Genomic DNA, 25,280 nt, shown 5'->3' on the forward strand with positions numbered 1-25,280 from the left:
CTGGAATCGTGACAGAAATTAGAAAGCAGTCAGCGATTTCGGCGATGAGCTGGGAGGGTTCTGACCAATTATTGTAAAGCGTAGGTCTGTCAGAGGAGTCATAGTTTGGAGCTAGGTGATTGGGCATTGGTTTAGCCGGATCTAGGACAAATGGTAAGTGTATAGAAGTAGGTGCACACACACACAAGATCACTGTGATATCTCCACTGTTTGCTTCCAGAGGTTAAACAATGGTAACTAGGTAGGTAGATAGTGAGATCCTGGTACCCTTTCTAAATACTATTTCAGACATCATTGCGTACAGTCACGTGCAGATGTATCTTATCAGGAGCACGTGATGTTATCAGACATCGGATTTGAGATTATTGCTCGGCACGAAAAAAAAAAAAAAAAGATTGGAGCTTCTGTTTTCGAATGAAGCGCAAAACCTGTTGGGCTTCAACTAAACCGGACAGTGCTACTAATAACCCGAAATGTCTAGTCATACGGTGAAGAGAAGGAAATTGAGTCCTTTTGGAGGCGCAGACTCCCGCGAGAATATAACCGTGTCCGACCCTGACCAGAGCGCAAGCCAGTTTATCAAGATGGATGTAGCCAACGGCTCGAAGCGGACAGTCACCTCAAAGGCAGGCAAATTGGCTGGCAACCCTGCCGCTGCAGAAATGGCATTGGCCACCGGCTTTTTCAAATCAAGTCTTTTCAAGCTACAGCTTGACGAAATGATTGCAGAGTCGAGGCCGAATTACGACAAACAGCTTGCGACAGTCAAGGAAACCCTGCATGATCTCAAGGATCTCATCGAGCGCCTACCCGAACGATCACCAAAATTGCCCTCGGATGCCGAGAAAGAGCTGCGACAGTCGCATGGTGTTACCGTCCCATACCCAGAGCCACGTCCTGCGAAGGACACGAAGTATACAGTGGCATATTCCCGGCCCTTGAATGTCAATGTGGTTGGCAGCTTTGCGCTCAGAACAGGCTCGAAGATAGCAGCGCCTTCTTCTATTGATATGTCTGTGACAATGCCAAACTCAATCTTTCAGGAAAAAGACTACACGAATCATCGCTACTTTCATAAACGAGCGTATTACGTTGCATGTATTGCCGCCGGGATCAAAGACAAATTGAGCGCTGGCCTGGATATCTATTTTGAATTTCAAGATGGAGACGGCCTTCGCCCCATTATTGTACTGCAGCCAAGCAGTACTGGAAAGCCTGGAGGACGCGCAAAGTCCCGGATTCGCATCATCACAGCAATTGAAGATGCAATGTTCCCCATTTCGCGTACTTTACCACTGAAGAACAACGTACGCAATGCATCAAATAGAGGACATGATGAGCAGGCCTCTACCCCATTCTACAACTCGTGTCTTCGCTCCGAAGCGACTGTTGCTCTCTATCACAGGCTTTTATCTACTGCCGCTCAAAGTTGTGATGCTTTTAAAGATGCATGCCTCCTCGGCCGTATCTGGCTACATCAGCGCGGGTTTGGCTCGTCTTCCAACCAGGGTGGCCTTGGAGGCTTCGAGTGGTCTGTCTTTATGGCCCTTTTACTCGAAGGTGGAGGCCCAGGTGGCAAGCCGGTCCTCATGAAATCATACAGTAGCTATCAGCTGTTCAAAGCGACCATACAATTTCTTACGGCAAAGGACCTGACGGAGCCTCTGCTATTTTCGGCATCGGACGTTTCATTCCCGAGCGGTGCGGTGGTGGTTTACGACGGAAAGAGGGGGCTGAACGTTCTCTATAAAATGACGCCTTGGTCGTACTCATCGGTTCGCCATCAAGCTAGCCTGACCCTCAGGATGTTGAATGAGTCACGAGATGATAACTTTGAAAAAGTTTTCATCTCTAAAATTGATGAGCCGTTATTGAGGTTTGATCGACTTCTTACTCTCCGGCTGTCAGAACCTGGGGATACCCTTGTAGCCCGCCATAAAGAGTTCGCAATCTACGAAGTGCTTTTGAAAGCTTTAGGTGACAGGATATATCTCCTCAACATTTCCAAGACTCCTCCTAGCTCTTGGTCTGTGGACTCGAAATCCAACCGCAAGTCAGAGACGCGCAGCCTGTTCGTGGGATTACTTTTGAACTCTGAGAATGCTACGCGTGTGGTCGATCATGGCCCAACTGCCGAGGAGAAGGAGGCAGCTGCATCATTCCGGTCGTTCTGGGGTGATAAGGCTGAGCTTAGACGTTTCAGAGATGGCAGTATCCGTGAGAGCTTGGTATGGTCTGAAGATCCCTCAACCTCTATAGTGCACCAAATTCTTTCCCATATTCTCAAGCGTCATTTTGATTATGGCGAGGCCGACATAGGCTATATTGGTGACGAGTTTGACAAAAAATTGCGGGATCACGGTGATGGAATATTGGCATATTCTAGCTCCGCCTTCCAGCTAGTAAGCGATGCCTTCAGTTCTTTGGAGAAATCAGTGCAGACTATGGAAGGGGTTCCCCTAACCGTCAGACAACTGGCACCTGCTAGCCCGTTACTTAGGTACACAGCACTTCACGCAGGTCAGAACCACGGCGCTACCCCTGTGGACGTCGTGCTCCAATTCGAGAGTTCTGCGCGATGGCCCGACGACTTGGTTGCCATTCAAATGACAAAGGTAGCATTCCTTGTCAAGATTGGAGATGCTTTGACCGAGTCCGGCAACTTCTCTTCGGGTAGGGTTGGGCTAGAGAACGAACATAGCAAATTCCTCAATAACGCATTTCTTGACCTAACGCATGAGTCTGGAGTCACCTTCCGTCTGAGGATTCATCATGACCGAGAGCAAACACTGCTCGAACGCCGAGTCAAGGAGCAGGGTGAAAGCTCGCAAATAAAGCAGGAGATCTCTTACGCACTCGCTGCCTACAAGCGACTCTTCGTGCATTCCCCTCGCTTGTCACAAGCAATTCGAACGCTTTGCACTAGGTTCCCACTCCTATCCTCAACCATTCGCCTCGTCAAATATTGGTTTAGCCGCCATCTTTTTGATGGACATGTCAACGAGGAACTAATCGAGCTAATGGCAGCCCGCGCCTTTACTCAACCACATCCCTGGGAAACCCCCTCAAGTACCATGACCGGTTTTCTTAGAACATTGCACGCTATCTCTCGGTGGGACTGGCAGCAAGACCCGATGCTTGTTGATCTGGGCGGGGTCTTAGATCAGAAGGCAATCGAAGCAATCCGGACTCGTTTCGCCGCGTGGCGAAGCATCGACCCAGCAATGAACAGTGTTTCCATGTTTGTTGGCTCCGACATCGATCCTGAAGGTGTGACATGGACACAGTATGAAATGCCTCCAAAGGTCGTGGCAGCGCGAATCTGCACCCTTGCAAAGGCCGTCATGAAGCTTGTACGAGAGCAAGGGCCTGACCTGGATATTTCCCAACTGTTCATCCCTGCACTTGAACCCTATGATTTTGTTATCCACCTGAATTCGAAGCTGCTGAATGATCGGTCAGCATCAGTTTCTAGATTCAAAAACCTGAATGTATCGAGCGATGCAGCTCGGCCTGGAAAGCTAGCTGTTATGAGATCATTCGTTCGCGACTTGCAGGCTTGTTTCAGCCCCAACATCCTTTTGTTCTGTGGACATGAGCATTCTGATGTTATTGGTGGACTTTGGAATCCGCAAGCCACGAGGACAAAGGGCTGGAGCTTAGGTCTTGCGTACTCAACGATGCCCGAAGAAAACAGCGGTTCGGCAGCAGGGACAAGCATTTCGATCAACCGCACGGCAATTTTGAATGAGATTTCGAGGTTAGGGGAGGGCATGGTGACTCGTATTGAAGTCCAGAGATCAGTTTAAGTATGTAAATAATTGTGCATTGATTGTCACGTGAAAAAAGATACCATAAAGCGCCGTTGCAATGCTATATACAGAACTTTAAAAACAAACATTACTGAAGATGATGGATGACCTTCGGGAGCTGAACTGGAAGTGAACGCATGAGCATATAGAATTTCACATCAATACCCGCCATTATAGTTCATGAGCCTGTCAGGAGTTTCTCATTCTTCTCTAACGAAGGCTGAGCAGAGAACGAACAATACTTGTCCTTGATCGCCACAACCTCGTATGTACCTTCGTCAGATGTCTTGATAATCTTCCGGTGTTCATAAGAGATATCATGCTTGATGTCGAGTATTTCGGCCTTCTTGCCTTTCCGAGCGTTTGTACTTCGAATGTACCTGAGAACTTTAGTTAGTGTTCAAGTCCAAGAGAGTATCATTCAGAGAAGGGATAGCACACGTGAATTCGAATGGTGGAGTTCCCCAAAACTCGAACTCGAGCTCCGCCTCACCACCCTCATGAATATCCACAATAGAGATTTGACCGTTGCTGATTCTGACACTAGGCATCTGGTGAATTGTCTTCACAATGTCCTTGTGAGCTTTACATTTCCCGCTCGCACCATCACTGACGGCTGTAATCGCAAAGACACCGGGTTTTTCAGCGATACGGCGGAAATGATTGGATTGCGTGGATGCTTTCCTGGCAATGCCGTTAAAAGTGTAGAATACTTCAAATGGAGAGTGGCCTGAGAGCGAAAAGGAAAGGCGTTCGCCCACACAGTAGTCGAGTTTTGATTCAAGCGGTATGATCGAAGGTACGTCGGAGACGGCTACTCTCACTGAGCTGAGGTCCGTGTGATATGATCGCTCGCATCCTCGCGAGTCTCGAACTTTGTGGATGCTGACGACGTGTTGGCCTAGCTCAAGATGACGTCTTGGAATTGGGAGACTGTGTCGGTTAGATTTGATGTTTGGGATGGCCACAATCTCTGGTTTCGCCTTCGCGAAGTGTTTGATTGAGATTTCGAGAGAAAATGGCGCCACTCCCTCAAGAGTGAGGGGTACCCATTCCTCGCCGTTGTTATCCTCTTTGCAGAAACCGTAGATACGCCCAGGAGCGTCAAACCGCGCGGAAGGAAGTGGGTTTACCTTCTGCGTGACCACGACTTGATTGCCTCTCGGGTCAGTATTGTAAAGGTTATCGCCGACTTCTTTTAACCGATACGTGAAGTCGCCCGGCTCAGATGTCTCCATTTCCATTGAAAGCGCATGCAGAGCCGTTTTGAGGCTTCGTACGCGCACTTGGGTTGAACCACGGGCCACCTTTCTTTGTTGTTCACATTGGATACTGTAAGGCGGATTTCCTGTCAAGCGAAGCTCGAGGCTATCGCCTTGTCCCTGACAGATTTCGTTCTTCACAACCAACCCATCAGGCCCCACAGGAGTATCGTCGACGGCAGTGATTTGGGGTCTAGGAATCCACGAGATCTCAAACTGTTTCGCTGCTTCATCAACCGATCCGGGGCACGATGCATCCGTTATTCCCACAAGCTCGTAACGTCCCTCCTCGTCCACACCCAATAAACTGTTCTCCTGCCAGAAGGTTTTCGTGGCTATCGAACCATCTCCTTCCAGATTTTTATATCGTAGCGTCCAGGGGCGTTCACCACTAAGTCTGACAGGTATATCGACCTTGGCTCCGTGTAGTGCCGAGTATTTTCTGGTGTTTTCAATGTGACCGAAGGAAACATGAGGTGGTTTGGATCTGGCGTCGATTTTGAGAATCTCATTGAGATTTCGTTTGCACTTGGAGCGATCCTTTACGCTTGTGAGCACGAGGTTATACTCGCCACCGCTGACCAGTCTGTCCGTCACAATAGTAGACTTTGCAGTTTCAGACTCGAGAGTGTGTTTCGTCTTCTTACCATTGTGGACGAGTTCGTAATGTAATGTCCAGGGCGCCTCGCCCAAAAAGGCAATATCAACTGAAATCGGTTCCCCAAAACAAGCCTTGCGGACTTCCTTGGTCCCAAGAAAATGTGCTGATGCAGGAGGTTTCACGTCTTGCTCCAAGACAAATGCCTTATTTTCCAGCGATCGAGGTGTATAGACACTGTCGGAAATATCTAAGAACCGGTACCGGTAATGACCGGCCTCCAAGGGGGTGAAGTCCAACTGGGAGCGTAATCCATCTATAACTTGATGCTTGGTCTCAACACCTTTAGAATGCTCAATAGAATACCGTACCCTGAATGGAGGTGAGCCTGTGAGATCTAAATCGACAATCAATCCCACTGGACTATTGGCACATTTATCAAAGACTTTTTCGGACCGAATAGATAATTCAGGCTCTGGCGGATTGCGCAAATAGCAGGATGAGGGTTCTAGAATCTCCCCAGGGCAAAATTGGCTGGAAACGGACTTCAGGCTGTACCATCCTGGCTCTTTGATAAAGGGTTTCTGGTCGACCGATTGGAGCGAGAGTTGGCGCATGGAGCGTGCAGGATCCTCAGTATTCTCGTGGCCGTAAACGCCAAAAGAGTACGAAAGGGAGAAGGGCGCATCGACATCGTACCCCTGATTCAGATTATGGAATTTGACAGGGAGAGGAAGACTTTCCCCGCGGGCAACCTGAAGGAACTTCTGATCATTGCACCCAGACAGCGATAGTCGAGGGATTTCATGAACAGAGAATTGATGCCATTGAGATAAAGATTTTGCCGCTTGCCGGTCCGCATCCTCCAAGACCATTGAGTAATTTGCCACGTTACCAGACCCATCGTGTACTTCTTCAATCATGTAGAGCCAGTCACCCCCGGTATTCAGGGATTCATTGAGAGGAATCTCGATAATTTGACTTTGTGCCCACGCGACATCAGGCTCACGTGCGTCAAACAGACGACCAAGAGACCTATGACCCAGAAGTGGAGTACGTAGATGATCTGATTGAATGTTTTGGAACGAGAAGCCTCGATCATGGTCGTTTACCTGCCTGCTGTATTTGATCTTGAGGGGTGGAGTGCCCTCAACCGCCAACACCAAGTTTGAAAGCTCGCCCTTGCATTTGTGGGCATACGAATTCTTGATCAATGCGCGGGGACAAGACGTAACGATGGCATCAGAGGATCGCACACGGACTTCAAGCTTAGATTCATCCACAACTCGCTGCAGGCGATATACACCAGTGCGTTTGATTGGTAAAAGGAGATCACGGTGAAGGTCTGAACTTGATTGCAAATGCCTCTTGTCCGCTTGTTTCTTTAATTGTTTTAGTTGCTTGGCGGGGATCGAGATGACTTCACTGTCGCCGTCATTGAAGTCGACGCGTAGCAATTCGATAAGAATTGGGTCGGTCTGGTTAACCCGAATCGGCAGTTCAACGGTAGCCTTTTGTCCATCTAGACAAAGCGGTGTTAAGTCCGGGTTCAAGATGGCCGACCTAAGGTATGCAAGTTAGCATCCAAGATAGGGTAGAAGTAAGCGGCAGAAGACTTTACCCTTCAGGAAGGATATTGACTATTTGCTTTCCGAGAATGAGAGACGCATTGTTTATGATGTCGCCGGGCTTGATACTCTGACCGGAGATAGATAGTTCCCGATCATACGCGAGCTTCATTGCTCCAGAGAACCAGGTCGTGAGAGGGATCTAGCGAAGGGGCAATCAAAATTAATATCGGTTAAGTCAATGAAGGCGCCACACATACCGGAATACGGAACATCAAAAAGATGTTAAACGCGACGTGGACCAGAAACAGCGCAAGTGTTGTCGGAAAAGCCCATTCCATCCAGGGAATGCGCAAAGCCTGAAGACCAAAAAGGAAGACACCATCTATAGAGGCCCATTTTAGGAATAGCCAAGTTGAATCAAGGTCATCGGAAGCTGTGTAGCCCTCATAAAGTCGCCATGCATTGAGGGCCATGTAGACCGCCACTACATACGACCGCTGTGTTGGAGGGTCGACGATGCGGGTCGGAATGAGCGACGAGTCCCCATTCTGGACGACCGACGGCGTCTTCGACGAAAAAGCCCTTGAAGACGGAAGTTCTCTTGTTCGGGGTTTTGAAGGCGAACTATTACTATCCCTCGTTTTCTGCGGCGTTGAGGGAAACGCGGAGCGAAGCCGAGGAGTGTCGCTCATGGCATGCTGTGGTCGCTTTCAATTAGTGGGTAATGATGTTGTGCTGCCAGATGTAAACTCCGGGAGCTTGAACTGTAATGGGAGACGTCGAGTGGCTCGGGGAGTGATGGACTAGCTACGAGTGTAGCTCCCTTGCAGAGAAATCCCGAGGGTTTGAACTTGGAACGAGGTTGGTGTTGGTTGGTGGACGGTCGTGGTTGTAGAAGCTCGGAGCTTTTTGATACTCGTTGATATTTTTCTTTGACGCGCGCATTCCAAATCGGGACTAGACCGGCCAAAAGCTCACGAGCAGCTTGCCAGCTACCTACGTACATCTGGCTGCTCGGCTTCTCTCCCCAGCTATTGAACAATGTCCCAGATTCGTCTTTCTTTATTTCTTTGTTTCTGTTACTTAATTAGTCTTTAGATTTAGACGAATTACTGGTAAACGTCTCATTCGCTGTGCAAAAGCCTCGGGTATGAATAATCTAGCCCCTAGCAAGCCCGCATTGGTGCTCTGACTCCTGAGACGGTCGTTTCTTTTGATCTGGTATTCAGTGGCACTACGCCATCATCAGTGCCTCTCTAAAGACAATTTTTTCAAGATTTATCCCATTCGTCCAGACTGTCCAGACTGGACCTCTCGCTGTTTCACTTGAGATTTAGCTATGAGTGGGCGCCTGAAACGACAGAAGTTGAATGATTCAGCAGAGATAATAGATGAGACGGTTGATTCATTGCAACCGGCCTCGAAAGCTGAAAAAGCATCATGGAACGGCTTCTGCGAGCTGGACTCGGACCCAGTATGTCTTATTTCCCACTTGCACCACACCTGTCTGCCGCGCCTATACTCATACCAGCAGGCCTTCTTCAATGTCATGCTTCGAGAATTCGGGGTAACCGGTGTGAAGGTTCAAGAAGTCTTCTCAGTAGAAGATGACGCCTTGCCAAACCTAAAGTAAGGGTTCCCGGTCACTGAACGCTGATCCGCTCACTGATAGTGCTTAATTGGTGTAGTAGACCTGTCTATGGAGTTATATTTCTATTTCGCTGGCATGAGGATGACCCCGAGAAGCAGGAGGCGAGTTGTCCTGAAGGGCTCTGGTTCGCTAATCAGGTTCGCTGCTATTGCTCCTATCTTTTCATGCTGTCTTTCCGCTAACTATATGTCAGACAACAAGTAATGCCTGCGCCAGCGTTGCTCTCTTGAATATTGTGAATAATATTGAGGGGGCTGATCTTGGAGATATTCTACAAAGCTTCAGGGAATTTACTATGCCATTTACGCCAGCATTAAGAGGAGACGCAATCAATAATTTTGAGTTCGTCAAAAGAATACACAACTCATTTGCTAGGTACGTTTCGAATAGCAGGCTTGCTCAGCCGTTCTGAAGCCTCCGCTTGTTTGACATTGCACATAGGAAAATGGATATACTCAAATCAGACCTTCAGCTCAAGAACGAGGCGCAATCGAAGCGTAATCGGTCGAAAAAGCGTGGCCGTGAAGAGCCCGATGCCGATGCAGGATTTCACTTTATTGCCTTTGTTCCAGCTTTAGAGAAGGTGTGGAAGTTTGATGGACTGGAACGTCAGCCCCAGGCCGTCGGTGCGTCACACCTACTAACATGATGGCAAGGTCGCTGACATAGATCTTCCAGGCGAGCTCGATCCGGACAAGGATTGGTTGCGATTGGTAATGCCAGATATCCGCCGTAGGATGCAGGACTATGAATCGGATCAGATCGAATTCTCAATACTGAGCCTCCATCGAGATCCACTACCTGACCTTATCAATGAATTGACCATGAATATCAAACGCTTGCAGGCGATCGAGGAAGATGTTACATCCCGTGTGCTAGAAGTGACCGATATCGGTTCTCAGGCCATCGCGCCACTCCCTGAAAACACGCTTTTGGGCCCGGAGGAGTCCTACGGGGTCACTGAGAAAGCTGTTAATGAGGCAGTCTTGCTTGCGGAGAAAGACGAGTTTTCTCAGAGCTCAATAGACGAACTAGCACAGTGCCGTATAGAGATGAGTGGAGAACAATTCAGACTCCGGATGGCAATCCGAGAAGAGCAACAGTCGCAGCAGGAGGATGACGAGAAAGCAGCACGGAGGAGGTTCGATTACGGACCAGCTATAAGAACGTGGCTACGATTCTTGGCGCGAAAGCGGGTCATCGAAGACCTTATTCCCATGACGAAGCAGTTTCGTTAAGAAAGAATAGGATATTCTGGCGGTGACCGGGTGCAAAGGTTGATGTAAATAGGATTCTGGCCATCGAAGAGGGAAGCATAGGCCTCGTGATGTGCCGATTGGACGAGAGCCTTTGTGCCGTTCACATGGGTTTTTCGGTAGTAGAACTGCAGGTGTAGGTACTCCGTACGGAGTCGAAAAGTCGCAGCCTGCCTGCAAGAGCTTCAAAGCGTTTTCCAAGCCCTGGCCTCCCTCCCCCCCCTTTCTTTTCTACTTACCCCTCCTTGGACCCTTCTCTTCTTGTAAATGACCACCTTCCCTCCCTCTCGATCTCACACTTGTCAGTGAACAACCATCCGACGGTTTTGGTGGCGCAGAGAGACAGTACTAAATAGGTAGCTATATCGGAGTATTGACCGACCCAAGACGTCACCGCCTGCTCTCCAACTCGACCGCTTCGTTGAACTTCGTCCTCGAACGCTGGGCTGGTCTCCTCCACGTCGTTTCTTGCCTGATTACCGTGAGACTCAATCATTCACGTCCTGATTTCAGCCGCTATTCCATCGCTGAATCACAAAACCGCGTTACGTTGCCTGCTCTCTGCGCCCGTATCCTCATAGCTTCTGCGTCCAGCCTGGAAGTTTGTCCGCTCGAATCCCACCGTTTTCCCGTGTCTTGAGTGCTCGAAATAGCTACTTCATCCTCAGCCTCCACCTCTTACAAACCCTCGAAAACCCCAGATTCGCCATGGCATCCACATCAACAGCTGATCTCCCGGAGAAGGCCCCGGACGAATCCTCGAAGCTGAAGACGTTTCTGTCTATTCTTCGGAAGTATGTGGCTACACATATACTATAGAATCTCGTTATAACTGGGTTTTGTGGGCTGATTGAATGCTTTTGGTATTCTTAGATTCGTTGGCGTGAGCGACATAGCTTCCGTGCGGTTCTCACTACCCGCTCAACTCCTGGAGCCGACGCCTAATTTAGGTCGGTTTTAGCCCTTGATGTGGACATGCAAGGCCTGGCAGGATATTAATCCGCTTTATCTTTGGATTAGAGTACTGGAATTATTTGGATAGACCGGAGACCTTTGCGAGGTCAGCAATACTGCCCTGTTCATCAATCACGAAAGCCTCGTTTTCTGACCGGATACGTACAGCATTGGTACATCTAACGAACCACTCGGACGCACGCTGGAAGTTCTGAGATTTTGGTTCACCAAGGACTTGGTTCGTCTCGCCTTCGGTTTCCATTCCGTAGACAGAATTCTGCTGATAGTGATATAGAAATATATCAAGAACAAGCCATGCAAGCCCTATAACTCCACGCTTGGCGAATTCTTTAGGGTAAGCTTGTGATTTATAGTATATGGGCACGATACAGCTAACGATCTCTTGATATCAGTGTAGCTGGGAAGTAGGCTCCACCCTTCCTGAATTGCCGTTGCCGTTGAACGGGCCTTCGGCGAATGGGGTCTCAACCGTGAAAGATGGCAACGGCAATACGAGGAGAGTCTGCTTCTTGACCGAACAAACATCCCATCACCCGCCAGTATCCGCCTTCTATATCGACTGTGCAGAAACTGGAGTATCCGCCCGCGGGTTCGACCAAATCAGTGCTAAGTTTACGGGTACAAGCATCCGTGTCGCACCGGGGCAACACAACCTAGGAATCTTTCTCAACATTAGTACGAGGGACGATGAAGAGTACCAGTTGACACATCCTGCTGCTCACCTCGGCGGCCTACTGAGGGGTGCTTTGTCTATCAGTGTGGCAGATACATGCTTCATTGTTTGCCCTAAAACAAGGATCAAAGTGATTCTACAATATCTCGAGGAGGGGTGGATTAGCCGAGCTCAGAATAAGGTTGAAGGAATCATATTCCGATACGATCCTGACCAGGATACCATTACCAGGACGAAAGACGTCCCGGAGGGTGATGTGCTTGCCCGAATTTCAGGATCATGGCACAACCAGCTTTACTACACTTTGTCAGGCGTTAACGAACCTCAACTTCTAATTGACATAGCGCCCCTTTACCCTGCAGAGAAGAGTGTGCCTCCTGAAGAAAACCAACTATCCAACGAATCTCGGAAATTCTGGTCTGGCGTGACCGAGGCGATCCTCAACAAGAAGTATAATCAAGCCACCAAGCTCAAGGTTGAAATCGAGGAGCGTCAACGGCAGAAGGCTGCTGAGCGGCAGGCAAAGAATGAAGAATGGAAACCTCGCTTCTTCACCGGCGCCGTCACACCTCTAGGAAAGCCAGCTTTGAACGAGGAAGGGTTGAAAGCACTCGAGGGACTCCGCAAGGCGCAGTACGAGCTCGAAGAGAGTGAAATCAAAGGCGCTTAGCTAGGTATTAGATGAACCTACATCATTTTTGACGTACATAGCATGGGGTGCCTGATACAGCAGTGGATGTGTGTGTTCTTGGATCACTTCATCATTTCGACTTTGGTCCGACGGACATGGCTCGCGTCATATACCTTGGCCTAAGAGCATTTTAACATTAGATTCCATGTTTTTTCTTCACACAAGTGGCGGGGCCTCTTTGAATCGCAAATACAGTTGAACTACCCGGATCTGTGCCAGTGTTTAGAACCGTTTCTACTTGTTGCTCGGGTGCTCAAGCCACAAGTGCATCCCGAAATAAGGGTTTGGCACTTAAGACATTGGGTTGAACGTCTCAGACGCACAGAACCCAGACAGGACGACTGGGCCATACAAATCTAGCCAAATTGAAAGAATGAAAGAGAGTCGTATTCACATGACTGTTCAAGAAACACCGTCCCAGTATAAATCCAAAGCCCAAACCGCTGCGCCATGCATGTCAACTATGTGGTATAACAGCAACCGCTCCAAAAGAGAGAGAATCATTTACAGGTACGATCTATCACAGCCATCGAAGTGAAACAAAGAAACAACAGGCCTACGCAGCTGTGTTGACGACCTTGTTGAAGCCCCCAGACACCGTTTTGGCGATGTCCTCGTTCTTGTGAGGAAGGAGCGAAAGCGCGTAGGCGACGTCGTTCCACTGCCGCTCGGTCTCGCATCTTGGTAGTCGCGCTGCAAGCTTCTCTGCTAGTTGACGCGCGTGTTTCTCCTGTAGGTAAATGTATGTTAGTACGACTTCAGTTCCATGAGGCCAATCTTTTTTGGATGGTAGAACTTACCTTCTCGATAAAGCCAATCAAGAACTTGACGATGCGCCTGAGTGGGCCCTCCTCTAGGTTACGCTCTGCGCTCAGGAGACTAAACATGTCAACGAAGTGGTTGTAAACGGCATTGTCCTTGCCAGCTAGCTCTGTGAAAAACATGCGGGCCAGATCGGCAATCCTCTTGTCGTCGTCCTCCAAGCATTTTGCCATCTCGCCTAGCTGTCCCTTGACCTTGACCTGTCCAGCGAGGATCAAGAAGGTAAGGGTCATTAGACAGGTGCGTTTAACGGATGCATCCTCATCATTGAGGCGACGGTACAAGAAGTCCGTATTTTCGTCGATGAGATGATTGAAGCACACGGCCATGTCACCCAGAGCAATCACAGCATTGCTTCGTACAATCGGGTTATCAGAGCGCTCCATGATGGTGATAAGTAGTGGAAGGTTTTTCTCACAATACTCCGCTGAGACGCACATCAACTTGGCCATACAAATAGTCGCGGCAGCCTGAAGATTGGGATCGGAGTATGTGTTGTTGTTTGCGCAGATCTCCGCAACGAGCGGCCCAAAATTTGACAGAAGCGAGTTCTCGCCGTACAGCAACTCTCGTTCACGGATGTGAGCCATCGCTTCTGTAAAGTCGTCCTCGGTGGTACCACCAATGAGATCCAACTCATCATTTTCGGCCTGTTCTTCATTGCCCTGGGCTGCCGCATTGAGAGGTTTGTTCTTTTCCTGCTCGGCCTTTCGACGCTTGAAGTCAAGCTCGCACAATTCTAAGTGGACAATCTGCTTGATCGCGATGTGACCAACAACAAACAGGAGCTGGGACAAAGCAGCTGATGAGGTCTTTTGCCCAGAAACCGACTTTTCGGTTGAAGCAGTCCCAGGCCGTTGTTCATCTTCCATACCAGAGCCGCTTGAGGACGGACGCTGGATCTGTGGTTGGAAAACAGATCTTGTCTTTCGCTTAACAATGTCGGAGCAGAGAACATCCGGATGTTTGGACAAGGCATAAATAGCGCTGATAGCTTGCTCCGCCACCCCGTACCATTCTTTGCTATCTGAGACGGTCTCAACCATCGCGGCAAGTTTTGTTAGCACAGGGTGGTCGTTAGTGAGCTTGGAGATGCTGGACTCCTTTGATTTGGCCTGTCGGCCTGGTACCATTCGTCTGAGCGCAATACATGTGTATTTTGCAAGAATAAGGTCGGACCGCCCAAGGCTTCCAAGACCAATCCGAAGCATAACCTCAAGTTCCTTGATGACAACTTCAGGGTCAGCCAAAGCAATCATGCCTAGAACAATGATAGCGCCGCGTCGCTGGGTTCTTGAAATCTCTTTCTTCTGCACACCGTAGACCTGCCAAAGCTTGGCAATGACACCCTCCGAAATATGGCCAGCCTTCATCATGGTGCTGAGCAATTGTTCGAGACACGTAAGTTCTGCGGGTGTCGCACCGAACGTCAGACTGATCATGTTGCGGGCAATATAGTTTGCGGCATCGTTTGAACTAAATGAATCCGGAGCTTCGAAGAAGAGTCCTTTATAGCAGTCAATCAGGTGCGTTTGAACACCCTTGCCTTCGTCGCTGTTGCCTTTAGTCCAGATGAGCCTCAGCATTCGTCGAATCCCAGTGCGAGCGGTTTCCACTTTATATGCGTCAAGCATGACAAAATAGTCCATTGCCTCGATAGCCTCGCTCTTGTTTCTGGATGATAGAAGCTGTGTTACTATAGTGGATCCCGTGTGAAGGACTTCGATAAATCGAATTGCCTCATTGTAGTACTTTCGGGTTAGTTGTAGTCGCGCAAGCAGCTCTGACGTAGCAGCTTGCTCGGCGGCCTTTTTGGTCGCAATATCCTTCTCCTCTTCGGTCATTCGTGGAGCCTTGGAGGGGGAATCATCGGGCAGTTGTGTCGCATCATCCAGGAGTTCGCTGTCAACATGGGAGACATCCCCTGCGTCAAAGCCTGGTGTCTCCGGGGGTCTTAGCGCATTTAGTTCGGCATCCACGGCTTCGAGGCGCTCCGTCCATTCCTTTAGCGAGAGCTGACCACCATGCATGACACTGAAAGGATGATTTGACACTAGTTTCCCTAGCAACTTGATAGCATTTCGTCGCACATTGCTACTTTTATCCTCCAGGCTTCTTGCCGCGAGCTCGGCGGCTGCTTGTCGGCGTTTGGGAAATTTCTGCTCCAAATCGCAAATTCTCATGTAGACCTGGATAGCTCGGCACCGGCAGTAGGGGTTGATATCAAGGAAGCGTTCTTCTAACACATCGAAGAAAGCGTTGATCTGTGTCTTGCAATTGTCGGTACGTTCTTCCTGTTTGCTGAGATCGGCTATGAGATTTCCACAGACTTCGACCACGGCACACCGCAGGGTATAGGACTAAAACTAGGTTAGATACCTGGAAAATGCTCTTCTAGGAGCGTGAAATTTGATAAATACCTCGCTGTCGAGTTGCTTCGCTAGAAGCGTCATTTGCTTGATGATTAATCTCGGAGCAAGCTCTGAAAGTTTGATGATAAATGTTGATACTGATTTCGGTCCTCGAGTATCGTTCGAGTTGAACTCTTTATTGCCAAGCTCCCTGTCAAACATTTAGCCAATTGGTCCTCAAAAGCTATTGCTTTTGTTTCAATAGCGTACTTCAATATCTCGTCTGAAAGTTGTGGGTAGTCGTATTGTTCAGCAAGGATGTGTAAGAATTCTGCCATCGGCTCTGACAAGTGCTCAAAGTAAGTTAAGCTCTGTACGATCGATGTCTGCGCACCTGGTTTGAAGTCAGCTTCTCTGATATCAGCCTTCCTATCAAAGCTTACCGAATCCATGGCCATGGTGTTTCACTGCGATACATAGAACCTTGAAGGCGTGCATTCGGATTGTCATGCTCTTCACCCGTTGCTCGCTTTCCAAGATCAGATAGACTGAGCGTGTGAACAAGTTGATGAATGTATCACGGTCCGATGTGGTTAAAAATATTTTGCTGAGTTTGAGCTTCATGACCTTGCACATGGTTTCCATTGATACCTGAACTTGAGCGGTGCCATCCCAGTTGCTGTCCTTGGCGGCTTTTGATCTTCCTGACTTACCAGTTCCCCGTCTGGCAGGAGCTGACTCTGCTGGTTTTTCGGCCGCCTTTAATTCGACCGCAGAGAGTGCCCATTGGAGGATAAAGCCATACATCTCGAGGAGCTCCTTATGGTGCTGAATGCTGTCTTGCTCATCGGATTCGAGATCTCCATGGATGATATCGGCCTCGACTGACAAGCCGGACACTACCAGGTCAAGTAGTTTGCTTAATGATTTCGTAGGAAGGAAGGTGGAGTATCTGTATAAGTTCAAGAGTTCAGAATGGGGATCAAACGGGGCAATTGAGGGCTCGGGATTAGGGGCGAAGGCGCACTTTAGGAGGAACTGCAATGAGTCAAATGAGGATGATCTAGCCAGTCCTTCAGGGTTCTCGGCCACTGCATCTACTATTGAATTCAGGACATTGTCGATAACTGTGCTGGATAGTTGCTCTGGCTCGGATTCGAATTCCAGTAGCTCAGAGTCGGCTTCGGGAGTTGGCACAGAGGCCGGGTCACTTAAGTAGTACTTGAGGGACTCGTTGATATCGAACTGAATCCGGTCCTCCATGATGGAGTGTGCGAGGGATGCCTCGTAAGGGATGCCTGCGAGGAGTTTTGCTGCTTTGCTGATGGAGGCTTGCGGGGTCGGAGAGGTGAGCGGAAAACTAAAATGCGACGGATGTTGGTGCGGGCGGCCTTTTGTTTGTATCTTTCCCTTTCAGTCGTCATTTTCCTGGCAACCAGTCCGGGCGGAGTGTACTTCCATTACGGTATATTTGAGCTCGGCCGCACGTGAGAGCTATTTACGGCAAAGGTCATTGAATCTGGCTACAATTCGGAGTGCATAAAATACCGGACGTTGTAGTATCATTACAGCTGCTGTAATCTGTCAGCGCTAGTCTCAAGGCTCAGGCCGTTATCGCGATAGATAAACAACACTAAACTCTATTTGGATACGAAGAATTCACGGACTTTGGGGCTTGCTTTCACATCACCGAGCGCGATGTTTCTTTGTAAAAGCCATTCAATGGTATACGCGATTTAAATAAGAACAGCTCTACTGCACACTGCTACTAGCCACACATACTGATTCCACCACTCCTATCCGTGTCCAATCCGCTCGACTCTGCGCCAATCCTACAGTCTCCTCCGGCATCCTTCCTCCACCTCCGTGGCCATGTCTATGGGCCACGGAACCTCCACAGATATCTCGAACCTAAGGCAGCCCCGGTGGCCGCAGCAGCTGTTCGAATTTGAGAAATCAGCTGCTGAAGCAGCCGTCAACAGTTTCCCTTTAGAACAGCCTTTCCAAGAAGAAGACCATGAGGAGGAGGAGGAGGAGGTGGACGAGATGGTGAAAGAGGACATGAAAAAGCTGGAAGATAGTTTCCCAGGAATCTCAGACCGTTTTCGCTTGGTAAATAGAATTGGCGAAGGTATGTTCTCTGGCCGGCGGTCATAACTACCGAGTATAGCTGAAACAAGTGAATTATCGACTGACCCAAACTTGCTTCTAGGTACATTCTCTACCGTATACAAAGCCGAGGATCTACTTTACGACCACTACAAAAATGATTGGGACCTATTTCAAGACGGTAAAAATGACAGTTGGAATAACCCTCCGTCAAAGCGTCGGCGAGTCGAAGGAGAGAATGGCAACTCGATGCCAGTCCGACGAAGTAAACCACGATACGTCGCATTGAAGAAGATCTATGTTACAAGCAGTCCAATTCGGATTCAAAACGAGCTTGAATTATTGCATGACCTTCGAGGGTGCCGATCCGTTTGCCCCCTCATAACCGCCTTTCGTCACCACGATCAAGTGGTCGCAGTTTTGCCATACTTCCCTCACACAGACTTCCGACTTCAATATCGGACATTCTTAGTAGCAGACATGCGCCACTACTTTCGGTCTCTATTCACTGCGCTGCACTCGGTACACAAACACGACATTCTTCACCGAGATATCAAACCGACAAATTTTTTGTACAACCCGGATTTGCGCGAAGGCGTTTTGGTCGATTTTGGACTTGCGGAACGAGAAGGTTCCGAGTGCACTGGCACTTGCCTATGTGCGAGCTCAGGCTCCGTGCGTCGCGCACGATATACAGGAAGCTACTACTTTACCCAGAGTGCCTCATCCGGGCTCTCGATAGGCTACCCTAAAAGCGACTCGCGGCCGTCGAGGCGTGCCAACCGCGCCGGAACCCGAGGTTTCCGCGCCCCAGAAGTCCTTTTCAAATGCACATCCCAAACCACCAAAATTGACATGTGGTCGGCTGGCGTTATCCTTTTAACGCTCCTTGGCCGCCGCTTTCCATTCTTCAACTCAGCAGACGACGTCGACGCCTTGATAGAGATGGCCAGCATATTCGGCACTCGACGCATGAAGAACGCAGCGGCGATGCATGGGCAAGTTTTTGAAACCAACATCCCAACCATTGGTGAAAAGGGATATAGCTGGGAAAAGCTTGTGAAGTGGTCAAGTTGTGTGGAGGAGCTGACGGAGAGCGAAAAGCAAGCCACGCGCCTACTATCGGGCTTAATGGAACTGGACTCTTCGAAACGCTTAAGTGCCAAAGACGCTTTGTTGCATGAGTTCTTTACAAACCCTATTGACCATGATGTTGAATGGGGAGGACCAGAGGACAGTGCAGATAGTGCGCGCGAGGAAGGCGACAAAGTAGGTGAGGAAGACGACGACGACGAAGACGAAGTAGATATGGTGTAACTGTGTAATGATAATGCTAAGCAACGATACCTAATGCGAACGTTGGCTTCGACTCCAATGCATGCATGATACAACCACTTGCTCGCCGTTGTCTTGCCCGTATACTTAAAGTGAACTTGAAAAAAAACAATGTACAGAAGTATGAGAATCGTTCGTAAAACCATCAAAGGATGACGCACGCCATGTTATGCAAAGGGCCTCTTTATAAGTGCCTCACGATGATACTTGTTCAAAATCAGAATGTCCCGTCAATTCGCCATGCCCCTGAACAGCCTTCTGCCCAACAAAAATACTGCCGCATACGTTGCATTTAAGGCGGATGCTGTTTGGATTGACATTATAGTCCGGAGCCTTCTCTTTTAGCAATCTGCAGAGGGCCTTCGCTTTCTCAACCGCGCGGTCGTCTGCAGCGTCGAACACTTTTACGTCATACTCCGGCGATGCATTTTTGCCAGCCGCCAACGCAATGGTGTCGTAGTGAACGCCCGAGTAGACTAAGAAACACCGCCTACTCTGGCCTTCATTGAAGTTATAGAGGTTCAGGTTGGAGAGATCGATGGTGCAGATTTCAGTATTGAAATGCTGAGCCAGAATTGCCAAGTCGATACCTCCGCCCCAAGTAGTCTCTTTCTGAATGGAGCGACAGTAATCGTCCCGCGACCCTCCCACCATTGCATCGGACCACCGCTCTGGGTGTTCCTGTATCGTCTGCGCAACAATTGACCGAAGTTCAACCATCAAATCCTCACCTCCTGCGAGTGCAGTGCTTACTGCACGAAACATGCACGAGTTATCGTCAGGCATGACCCGTATAAGGAATGTACCCCCATGCTCCGGAGACGGAAGCTCTATCTCATCCACAGGCGACCCCGCTGGGTTTCGTTTGCGTGATAAAGAGAGTTTCGTGGTGGAAGGTTGTGTGGTAGTAAAAGCACTTTCATTTCTGGCCGCTATTTCCGGCTTCGCTCCGTCTCTCGCGGCAATTATAAGTTGTTCTCGGTGCAGCTGGACTCTAAGGTCTGCGAGTTTTTGATGCGCTTCTGCATGGTCGAGCGAAAGTGGTTGAGGTGGATAACCGTATTTCACGTCATATGCTGTCAACCCTGTCCTGTCGCCGATCACGTTTCGGAGGTCTTGAACGGTTGCATCATCGGCTAAGGTGACCGTGGACAGCCCACTGGGCCAGCGTATCCGAATTAGCATTGGCAAAGCGTGCTAATATAAGATAATATGATGGTGTTAGACAAAACGAAGGGTAATCGGATATGCTGGACGTTGACGGAGATCAGTGACGCACGACCCATCCATCCATTTGTGGGGCAGAAGGTGCGAGAGCAGAGCGGACTTTCTTAGGTCCCAAACAACAAAGGACTAACGAGAGCGCCTGATGTCTAGTCACGTTTGCCTTAAGTTACTAGGTACAGAGTAAATGGATGTCAAGTCAGAGTTTGATCCATATGGCTATGCTTTGCTCTCTTTCTCCCCTGAATGACCTGACCCATGACTTTAGTTGGCAAAGGATTGGGTGCGGGGAATCCATCGATCTACGTAGGTAGTGTTTCGAAACTCCGGGAAAATCCCCGCCGCTCTGCTCTTAACTAGATAGGTAGTTACCGATTTAAAGTCCTAATAATAATGATATGTTCAAATAGTCATCAATACTCCGTACCAAACGCGTACCTAGCATTTGGCCTTATTGATCAGAGCCCTTCAATCACAATGACCTCGAAAAGCTCTAATGTTGGGAGGGCGATTATTCCGTTTATAACCTCCAGCTTTTGGTCGATATGTAGTGCGTGCGCCCTGATGTTAGCTCCAGCCACCCTAATCGTCCCACCAGAAATAGATATTTGAGCCCCGAAGTTCTGCTTCTTTGCTCCTGACATGTTAATAAGATGAATGACAGTCTTTGATCCGGTAGTATTCACAGTCAATGCCACCTGCTCAGCGATGTCGCATGAGAACTTTTCTTGCGCGCAGCCTTCATCCTCGAGTATCTTAGTGAAGAAGTCTCGAAAGACTGATAGGCCAAGCTCACGATACCCGGATCCCACAGTAAACGGGATAACAACCCCTTTGCCGCGGCCAAAAGTTCCAGTTCCGTACCCCCTTTGTTCTACTTGGATGTTGCCGTAAGCCTTTTCAGGAGGAGAGAAAGGTGCGTGGGCGAGCAGCTTATATCCTCCTCCGGTCTCGGTTTTCCATTCGAACAAGTGGTGAGATCCATAAAGCGGCACCAGAGGACCGCTGTAGACATGGTCATCGCCAATTGTTTGATGAGGTGCAAAGTATGATGACCAGAGCTGCTCACGTTTGTTGTCTAGGGCGATGCGTCGTGAGAATGGTAATGACCTCAGTTGTACAACTCCATGATCTGCAACACCACTTGATCCAGTCGTGATCAGGCGGCCTCCATGGAGAACCCAACTGTCAAGAGCGACTGCCGTGTCGTTTTGGATCGTACCGAGATTTGGCAAGATGACAACCACGTACGCTCCGATCCTTTCGTTCTCAGCCATTGCCACAATATGCTCCTGTGCGATCACATCGAATGGAATGTGTACCTCTTGTAGGGCTGAAAACAGCCCGCGGTATTCACACAAGGCCTCCCGGTATTGTGTTTCTTTCATATGGGCTCGGTCAGGGCGCACCAGTGCTGTCTTGGAACTCGGACGAAGGCCGTCGTAAACTGCTCTCCATTTCTTGTGATAACGAGAGATTTCACCGGCAGTTTCTAGACACAAATATGGTATCTGACCCGGTGTACCCATCATGTACGTTGAAGGATATCCGCCTCGAGATATGCACTGGAGCAGGTATTGGGCAAAGTGAGATGGCTCTTCGCTTGCCATGCGGTACGGCATATCTAGAAAGCACGTCGAATTGACCAGTACCGGAACGTCGGGTCGGTAGGAGAACCAAGTGCTGACTGTCTCTGATGTGGCATGATGCCAAAGCTCACGTCCAATAGCGTTATTTGCTTCGTGAAACATGATGTCTGCAGATTTTCCAAGAATCAGGCAGGCTGTCGGGAGCCGTTCGGCTATAAAAGCACGCACTCGATTAGTGATCTCGTCAAGCACTTCTCGACTGAAGCTGAGCCATCTGCCATAATTTGCGTCGAGCGGTCCATTGGGAAGCTCCAAACCACCAGTGTACCGGTGCCAGCGGGCCTGACACGAACCGCAATGGCAGACTCCGTGGTAGCGTTTGTAGTAGTCCTCTTCATTCATAGTTGTCCAATTGATGAAGAAACCGTCAAATGGATATCGGCATACAACCTCGTCAAGAATGTCATATATCCGCTCCTGATAGTATCCTCCAGAAGGACACACCGACACCAAGTCGCCCGTATGCCATTGTTGTTTCCCCTCGGGCGAGACAAAGCACCATTCAGGGTGTTTCGCCGCAACCTCCGCAGTGACCTTTGAGAAATCCATTCGCGCCAAAAGGCGCAACCCTCTGGCACTAGCTGCAGCAAAAGCATCAGAAATCAAATCACCATTCTTCCGCTGCGCTACCAACGAATTTTTAGAGTGGAAATCCAAATCAGTCGGGTATTGTGCCTGGATACCACCGACTCCAATGAGCCACGCATCCACCCCAAGTTCCGCGATGTAGCTAGCAACCTTGTCCACATCCATACTCGCATCGATCTCGCGCAGATTAGTCTGAAGCATACTAAAAGGCTTGCGCCACCACTTCTCGATGTGTAGAGCGCCGGTGTCGCCCATGGTCTTGATGGAATTTTGAGGTAAGCAGGGGTGGAGGAAAGTGTCTGTACGAAGGATAGCCCAAAAAATCACCGCCAGCAACTATGCGGCTTGAGCTCTTTAAAATAGTGATTGATCTAAGAACATTAGGATTCCGATTAAGAATCCAAGCACAGGATAATATCTAGCACCCCACACCACACCCCACACCTCTCATTGGAGTTGGAGCAATCGGCAAGCTCTGGTCGTAGGGCTTGGACGTTACCGGATAATAGAAGCCGTACTTCTAGTAACCGGCCGCTCCACCAAAAGTCGAGCCCAGAAACTCTCGATTGGCAGATATTCAGACAGCGTGCCGTCAGAGAGGATCTCATCATGGGAATAAATGGTCGACATCAGGCGATCAATCTTACCGAGGCTAGGTAAATGTGTGACCGTAACTAAACTGTGGAAAGTACCTAGGAAGCGCGTGACTGAATTTATGCACAATTCTAATACTCCAACGGTTCTCCAGATACGCTGGCAGCTCAAAAAATGGGTGTAAACAGACTCATATTACTATACGCTACATGATCCAGCTGCTCCGCGAGCACCTTCGAGATTTTATCATCAGCCCTCAGCTCCTACCAACCAGAGACATTAGTAAACCTATCCTCAAACCCTATACATATGATTAACCCAGACTCACAGTCTGTGCTGCTCCATGAGCAGGCCATTTGCCTCGTTTACCTCTTTATCAAACCCATTACGCTTCTCGAACTCCTCAAATTCCTTCGTCCCACGTCGGAGATAGATGCTATCCACTGTGTTCTCATCGAGCCCCTTGGCCCTCGCCGCCGCAATCATTCGTTGCAGCTCGCCCTCTACTTTTGCGCGCTTGAAACCTGCATTGCGAGGATACCAGAACTTACGTTCCCTGGTAGGGGCGTATTCAGGCACCGCGGTGCGGTTTAAGTTGCGGAGAATTGTTTGCTCAAGAAGGCTCTGGAGAGAATTTTTAATAGGTTTGACTTGTGCGTAATGTATTAGAGGTGCCTTACATAGTTCCCGTCCGGACGATTAAGATTGTATGGACTGTGAAGAGAAACGTGTGGGTTGCTGATGACTCGTGCGTAGTGTAGGTGATTAGGACTCGCGCAGTGAGGAAGCAGGCCGTGTAGCAGGATCACATCGCCCTTGTTCGCAACAATAGTGGTAAATTGCTTGCAGTCTTTGATATGCGTGCAGTGTTGGGCGTTGATAGGCGGGTCGAGGCCTTCGGGATGGTTGTAGAGATATTCCACGACACCTATCTTTTCTTAGCGAGCCGACGTTTAACGCAGCTAAGATAGTGGTGTACCCTTGAGGCCGTCCTCGCACACACACGTTCCGCCACCCCGAGCAGGGATATCAGTAAAGACATGGATCACCGTCAAGGCATTGCCGGACGAGTCAAGGAACATGCGGTACCAATCGTCGCCAGTGTGCCATCCACCAAACTCCTGCGGTACGAAAGACTCAGAAGAGTTACTCTTATCCTCCTTCTCACTGCTGCCAAAATTGACGATGAAGGCGTCCCCGTAGTATCGCTCACGAACAGGATCAATTCTGTCCTCTCCACCACAGATTTCTTGAATCTTACTCCAAGCCTCCGGCGCAAACTGCTCAGCCGTGACTTCTCGATGTCTCGGGAGATGTAGATACTCGCTGTGCCAAGTAGACTTGTCATGCTCATCATAGTCAACCCTTACCCAGAGGTCCTGCAACCCTTTGTCGATGTACTCATGCTTGATTGCCCCTGGGACTCGAAGCCATCCCTTGGTAAGAAAATGCTCGACATCGTCTGTGGTAAGATGCGTGTAGGATGCCTTTCTCTTTCTGGTAGATCTTGTGTACTGAAAAGGCTGAGATAGACCGGGCAGATAGGAAACAAGGGGTTGACCAAGACTGAGATTTATGGCAGGTCATCGGCCAGTAAGCGCACGTACATGAAAGTGGCCCGGGCGATTCTGGTCTTATCCCTGTAGTCGGGTAACTGATTCGCCTCTGCCTATGCAGTTGCCGATACAAGGCCTCCGGAGGTGTGTATGTTGATTTTCGCAATTATCCCACTTTGCCACCCAGTGCAATACTGGCCATACGACAGCATAAGTATTGTCGTCATGAGTTGTGGCAACTGGAAGTAACTCACCAAAGATGCAATAGATCAAATATCTGGGATAGAATACCCGTATGGAGTGGACGCCAGGAGGCACCACCAAGCTTAGGCGGGCTGCTGAACAATCCGGCGGGACTTGCTCTGGACAAGCCCTGATCAGGTTATTCGGAATTTCATTTATGTCGAAAGGGAAACAACAAAGCCCCGCCGAGTAGGTACACTTTTGCCCGAGAATGTGACCCAACCAGCCAAGACGTAATGATTTACCCCGCAATCCCAAGCAGTTCTGATCCCACGATTTGGGGTCGATCTATCATGGGGAACATTGGAATCCTGCGGGTA

At 49.2% G+C, this 25,280-nt stretch overlaps 10 protein-coding genes across 10 annotated transcripts; 4 read left to right on the top strand and 6 right to left on the bottom strand.

The window, feature by feature from the left end:
- Window positions 1–414: 414 nt before the first annotated feature.
- Window positions 415–4,005, top strand: BJY04DRAFT_227043 (rRNA-processing protein UTP22). The gene has a single exon (XM_073718550.1). It carries the CDS (start codon window positions 474–476, stop codon window positions 3,807–3,809), a length of 3,336 nt encoding a protein of 1,111 aa, XP_073572139.1. The 5' UTR covers window positions 415–473; the 3' UTR covers window positions 3,810–4,005.
- BJY04DRAFT_186847 (putative nuclear envelope pore membrane protein) lies at window positions 3,810–8,125 on the bottom strand. The gene is made up of 4 exons (XM_073710949.1): window positions 7,501–8,125; window positions 7,294–7,442; window positions 4,254–7,235; window positions 3,810–4,192 (listed from the first exon to the last, which is right to left on the bottom strand). The coding sequence occupies exons 1-4, from the start codon at window positions 7,933–7,935 to the stop codon at window positions 3,991–3,993; spliced, it is 3,768 nt and encodes a 1,255-aa protein (XP_073572140.1). The 5' UTR covers window positions 7,936–8,125; the 3' UTR covers window positions 3,810–3,990.
- A 457-nt stretch (window positions 8,126–8,582) lies between these two features.
- On the top strand, window positions 8,583–10,132 carry BJY04DRAFT_217246 (ubiquitin C-terminal hydrolase 37; the record flags this gene model as incomplete). The annotated part of the gene is made up of 6 exons (XM_073715988.1): window positions 8,583–8,717; window positions 8,778–8,872; window positions 8,932–9,031; window positions 9,088–9,269; window positions 9,336–9,520; window positions 9,573–10,132. The coding sequence occupies 6 exons, from the start codon at window positions 8,583–8,585 to the stop codon at window positions 10,130–10,132; spliced, it is 1,257 nt and encodes a 418-aa protein (XP_073572141.1).
- Window positions 10,133–10,858: 726 nt separating this feature from the next.
- BJY04DRAFT_227045 (putative oxysterol binding protein (Orp8)) lies at window positions 10,859–13,137 on the top strand (the record flags this gene model as incomplete). The annotated part of the gene is made up of 5 exons (XM_073718551.1): window positions 10,859–10,944; window positions 11,024–11,104; window positions 11,273–11,342; window positions 11,400–11,459; window positions 11,518–13,137. The coding sequence occupies 5 exons, from the start codon at window positions 10,859–10,861 to the stop codon at window positions 12,466–12,468; spliced, it is 1,248 nt and encodes a 415-aa protein (XP_073572142.1). The 3' UTR covers window positions 12,469–13,137.
- On the bottom strand, window positions 13,046–16,925 carry BJY04DRAFT_206937 (condensin subunit YCS4; the record flags this gene model as incomplete). Its single annotated transcript, XM_073713787.1, has 5 exons — window positions 13,046–13,219; window positions 13,290–15,671; window positions 15,732–15,873; window positions 15,933–16,056; window positions 16,106–16,925. The coding sequence occupies 5 exons, from the start codon at window positions 16,923–16,925 to the stop codon at window positions 13,046–13,048; spliced, it is 3,642 nt and encodes a 1,213-aa protein (XP_073572143.1).
- A 326-nt stretch (window positions 16,926–17,251) lies between these two features.
- BJY04DRAFT_39877 (serine/threonine protein kinase CDC7) lies at window positions 17,252–19,195 on the top strand. Its single transcript, XM_073720288.1, has 2 exons — window positions 17,252–17,793; window positions 17,875–19,195. The coding sequence occupies exons 1-2, from the start codon at window positions 17,535–17,537 to the stop codon at window positions 19,086–19,088; spliced, it is 1,473 nt and encodes a 490-aa protein (XP_073572144.1). The 5' UTR covers window positions 17,252–17,534; the 3' UTR covers window positions 19,089–19,195.
- Window positions 19,196–19,269: 74 nt separating this feature from the next.
- On the bottom strand, window positions 19,270–20,758 carry BJY04DRAFT_39886 (ubiquitin-specific protease OTU1). Its single transcript, XM_073720289.1, has one exon. The coding sequence runs from the start codon at window positions 20,289–20,291 to the stop codon at window positions 19,302–19,304; it is 990 nt and encodes a 329-aa protein (XP_073572145.1). The 5' UTR covers window positions 20,292–20,758; the 3' UTR covers window positions 19,270–19,301.
- BJY04DRAFT_39873 (alpha-amylase family protein) lies at window positions 20,540–23,192 on the bottom strand. Its single transcript, XM_073720287.1, has one exon. It carries the CDS (start codon window positions 22,820–22,822, stop codon window positions 20,789–20,791), a length of 2,034 nt encoding a protein of 677 aa, XP_073572146.1. The 5' UTR covers window positions 22,823–23,192; the 3' UTR covers window positions 20,540–20,788.
- BJY04DRAFT_186866 (uncharacterized protein) lies at window positions 22,932–23,190 on the bottom strand. The gene has a single exon (XM_073710950.1). It carries the CDS (start codon window positions 23,176–23,178, stop codon window positions 22,960–22,962), a length of 219 nt encoding a protein of 72 aa, XP_073572147.1. The 5' UTR covers window positions 23,179–23,190; the 3' UTR covers window positions 22,932–22,959.
- A 293-nt stretch (window positions 23,193–23,485) lies between the features above and the next one.
- On the bottom strand, window positions 23,486–24,770 carry BJY04DRAFT_217252 (uncharacterized protein; the record flags this gene model as incomplete). Its single annotated transcript, XM_073715989.1, has 4 exons — window positions 23,486–23,785; window positions 23,842–24,089; window positions 24,141–24,675; window positions 24,765–24,770. The coding sequence occupies 4 exons, from the start codon at window positions 24,768–24,770 to the stop codon at window positions 23,486–23,488; spliced, it is 1,089 nt and encodes a 362-aa protein (XP_073572148.1).
- Window positions 24,771–25,280: the final 510 nt, after the last annotated feature.

This window comes from Aspergillus karnatakaensis (assembly GCF_047715665.1).
Source record: "Aspergillus karnatakaensis strain CBS 102800 unplaced genomic scaffold BJY04scaffold_19, whole genome shotgun sequence".
NCBI lineage: Eukaryota > Fungi > Ascomycota > Eurotiomycetes > Eurotiales > Aspergillaceae > Aspergillus > Aspergillus karnatakaensis.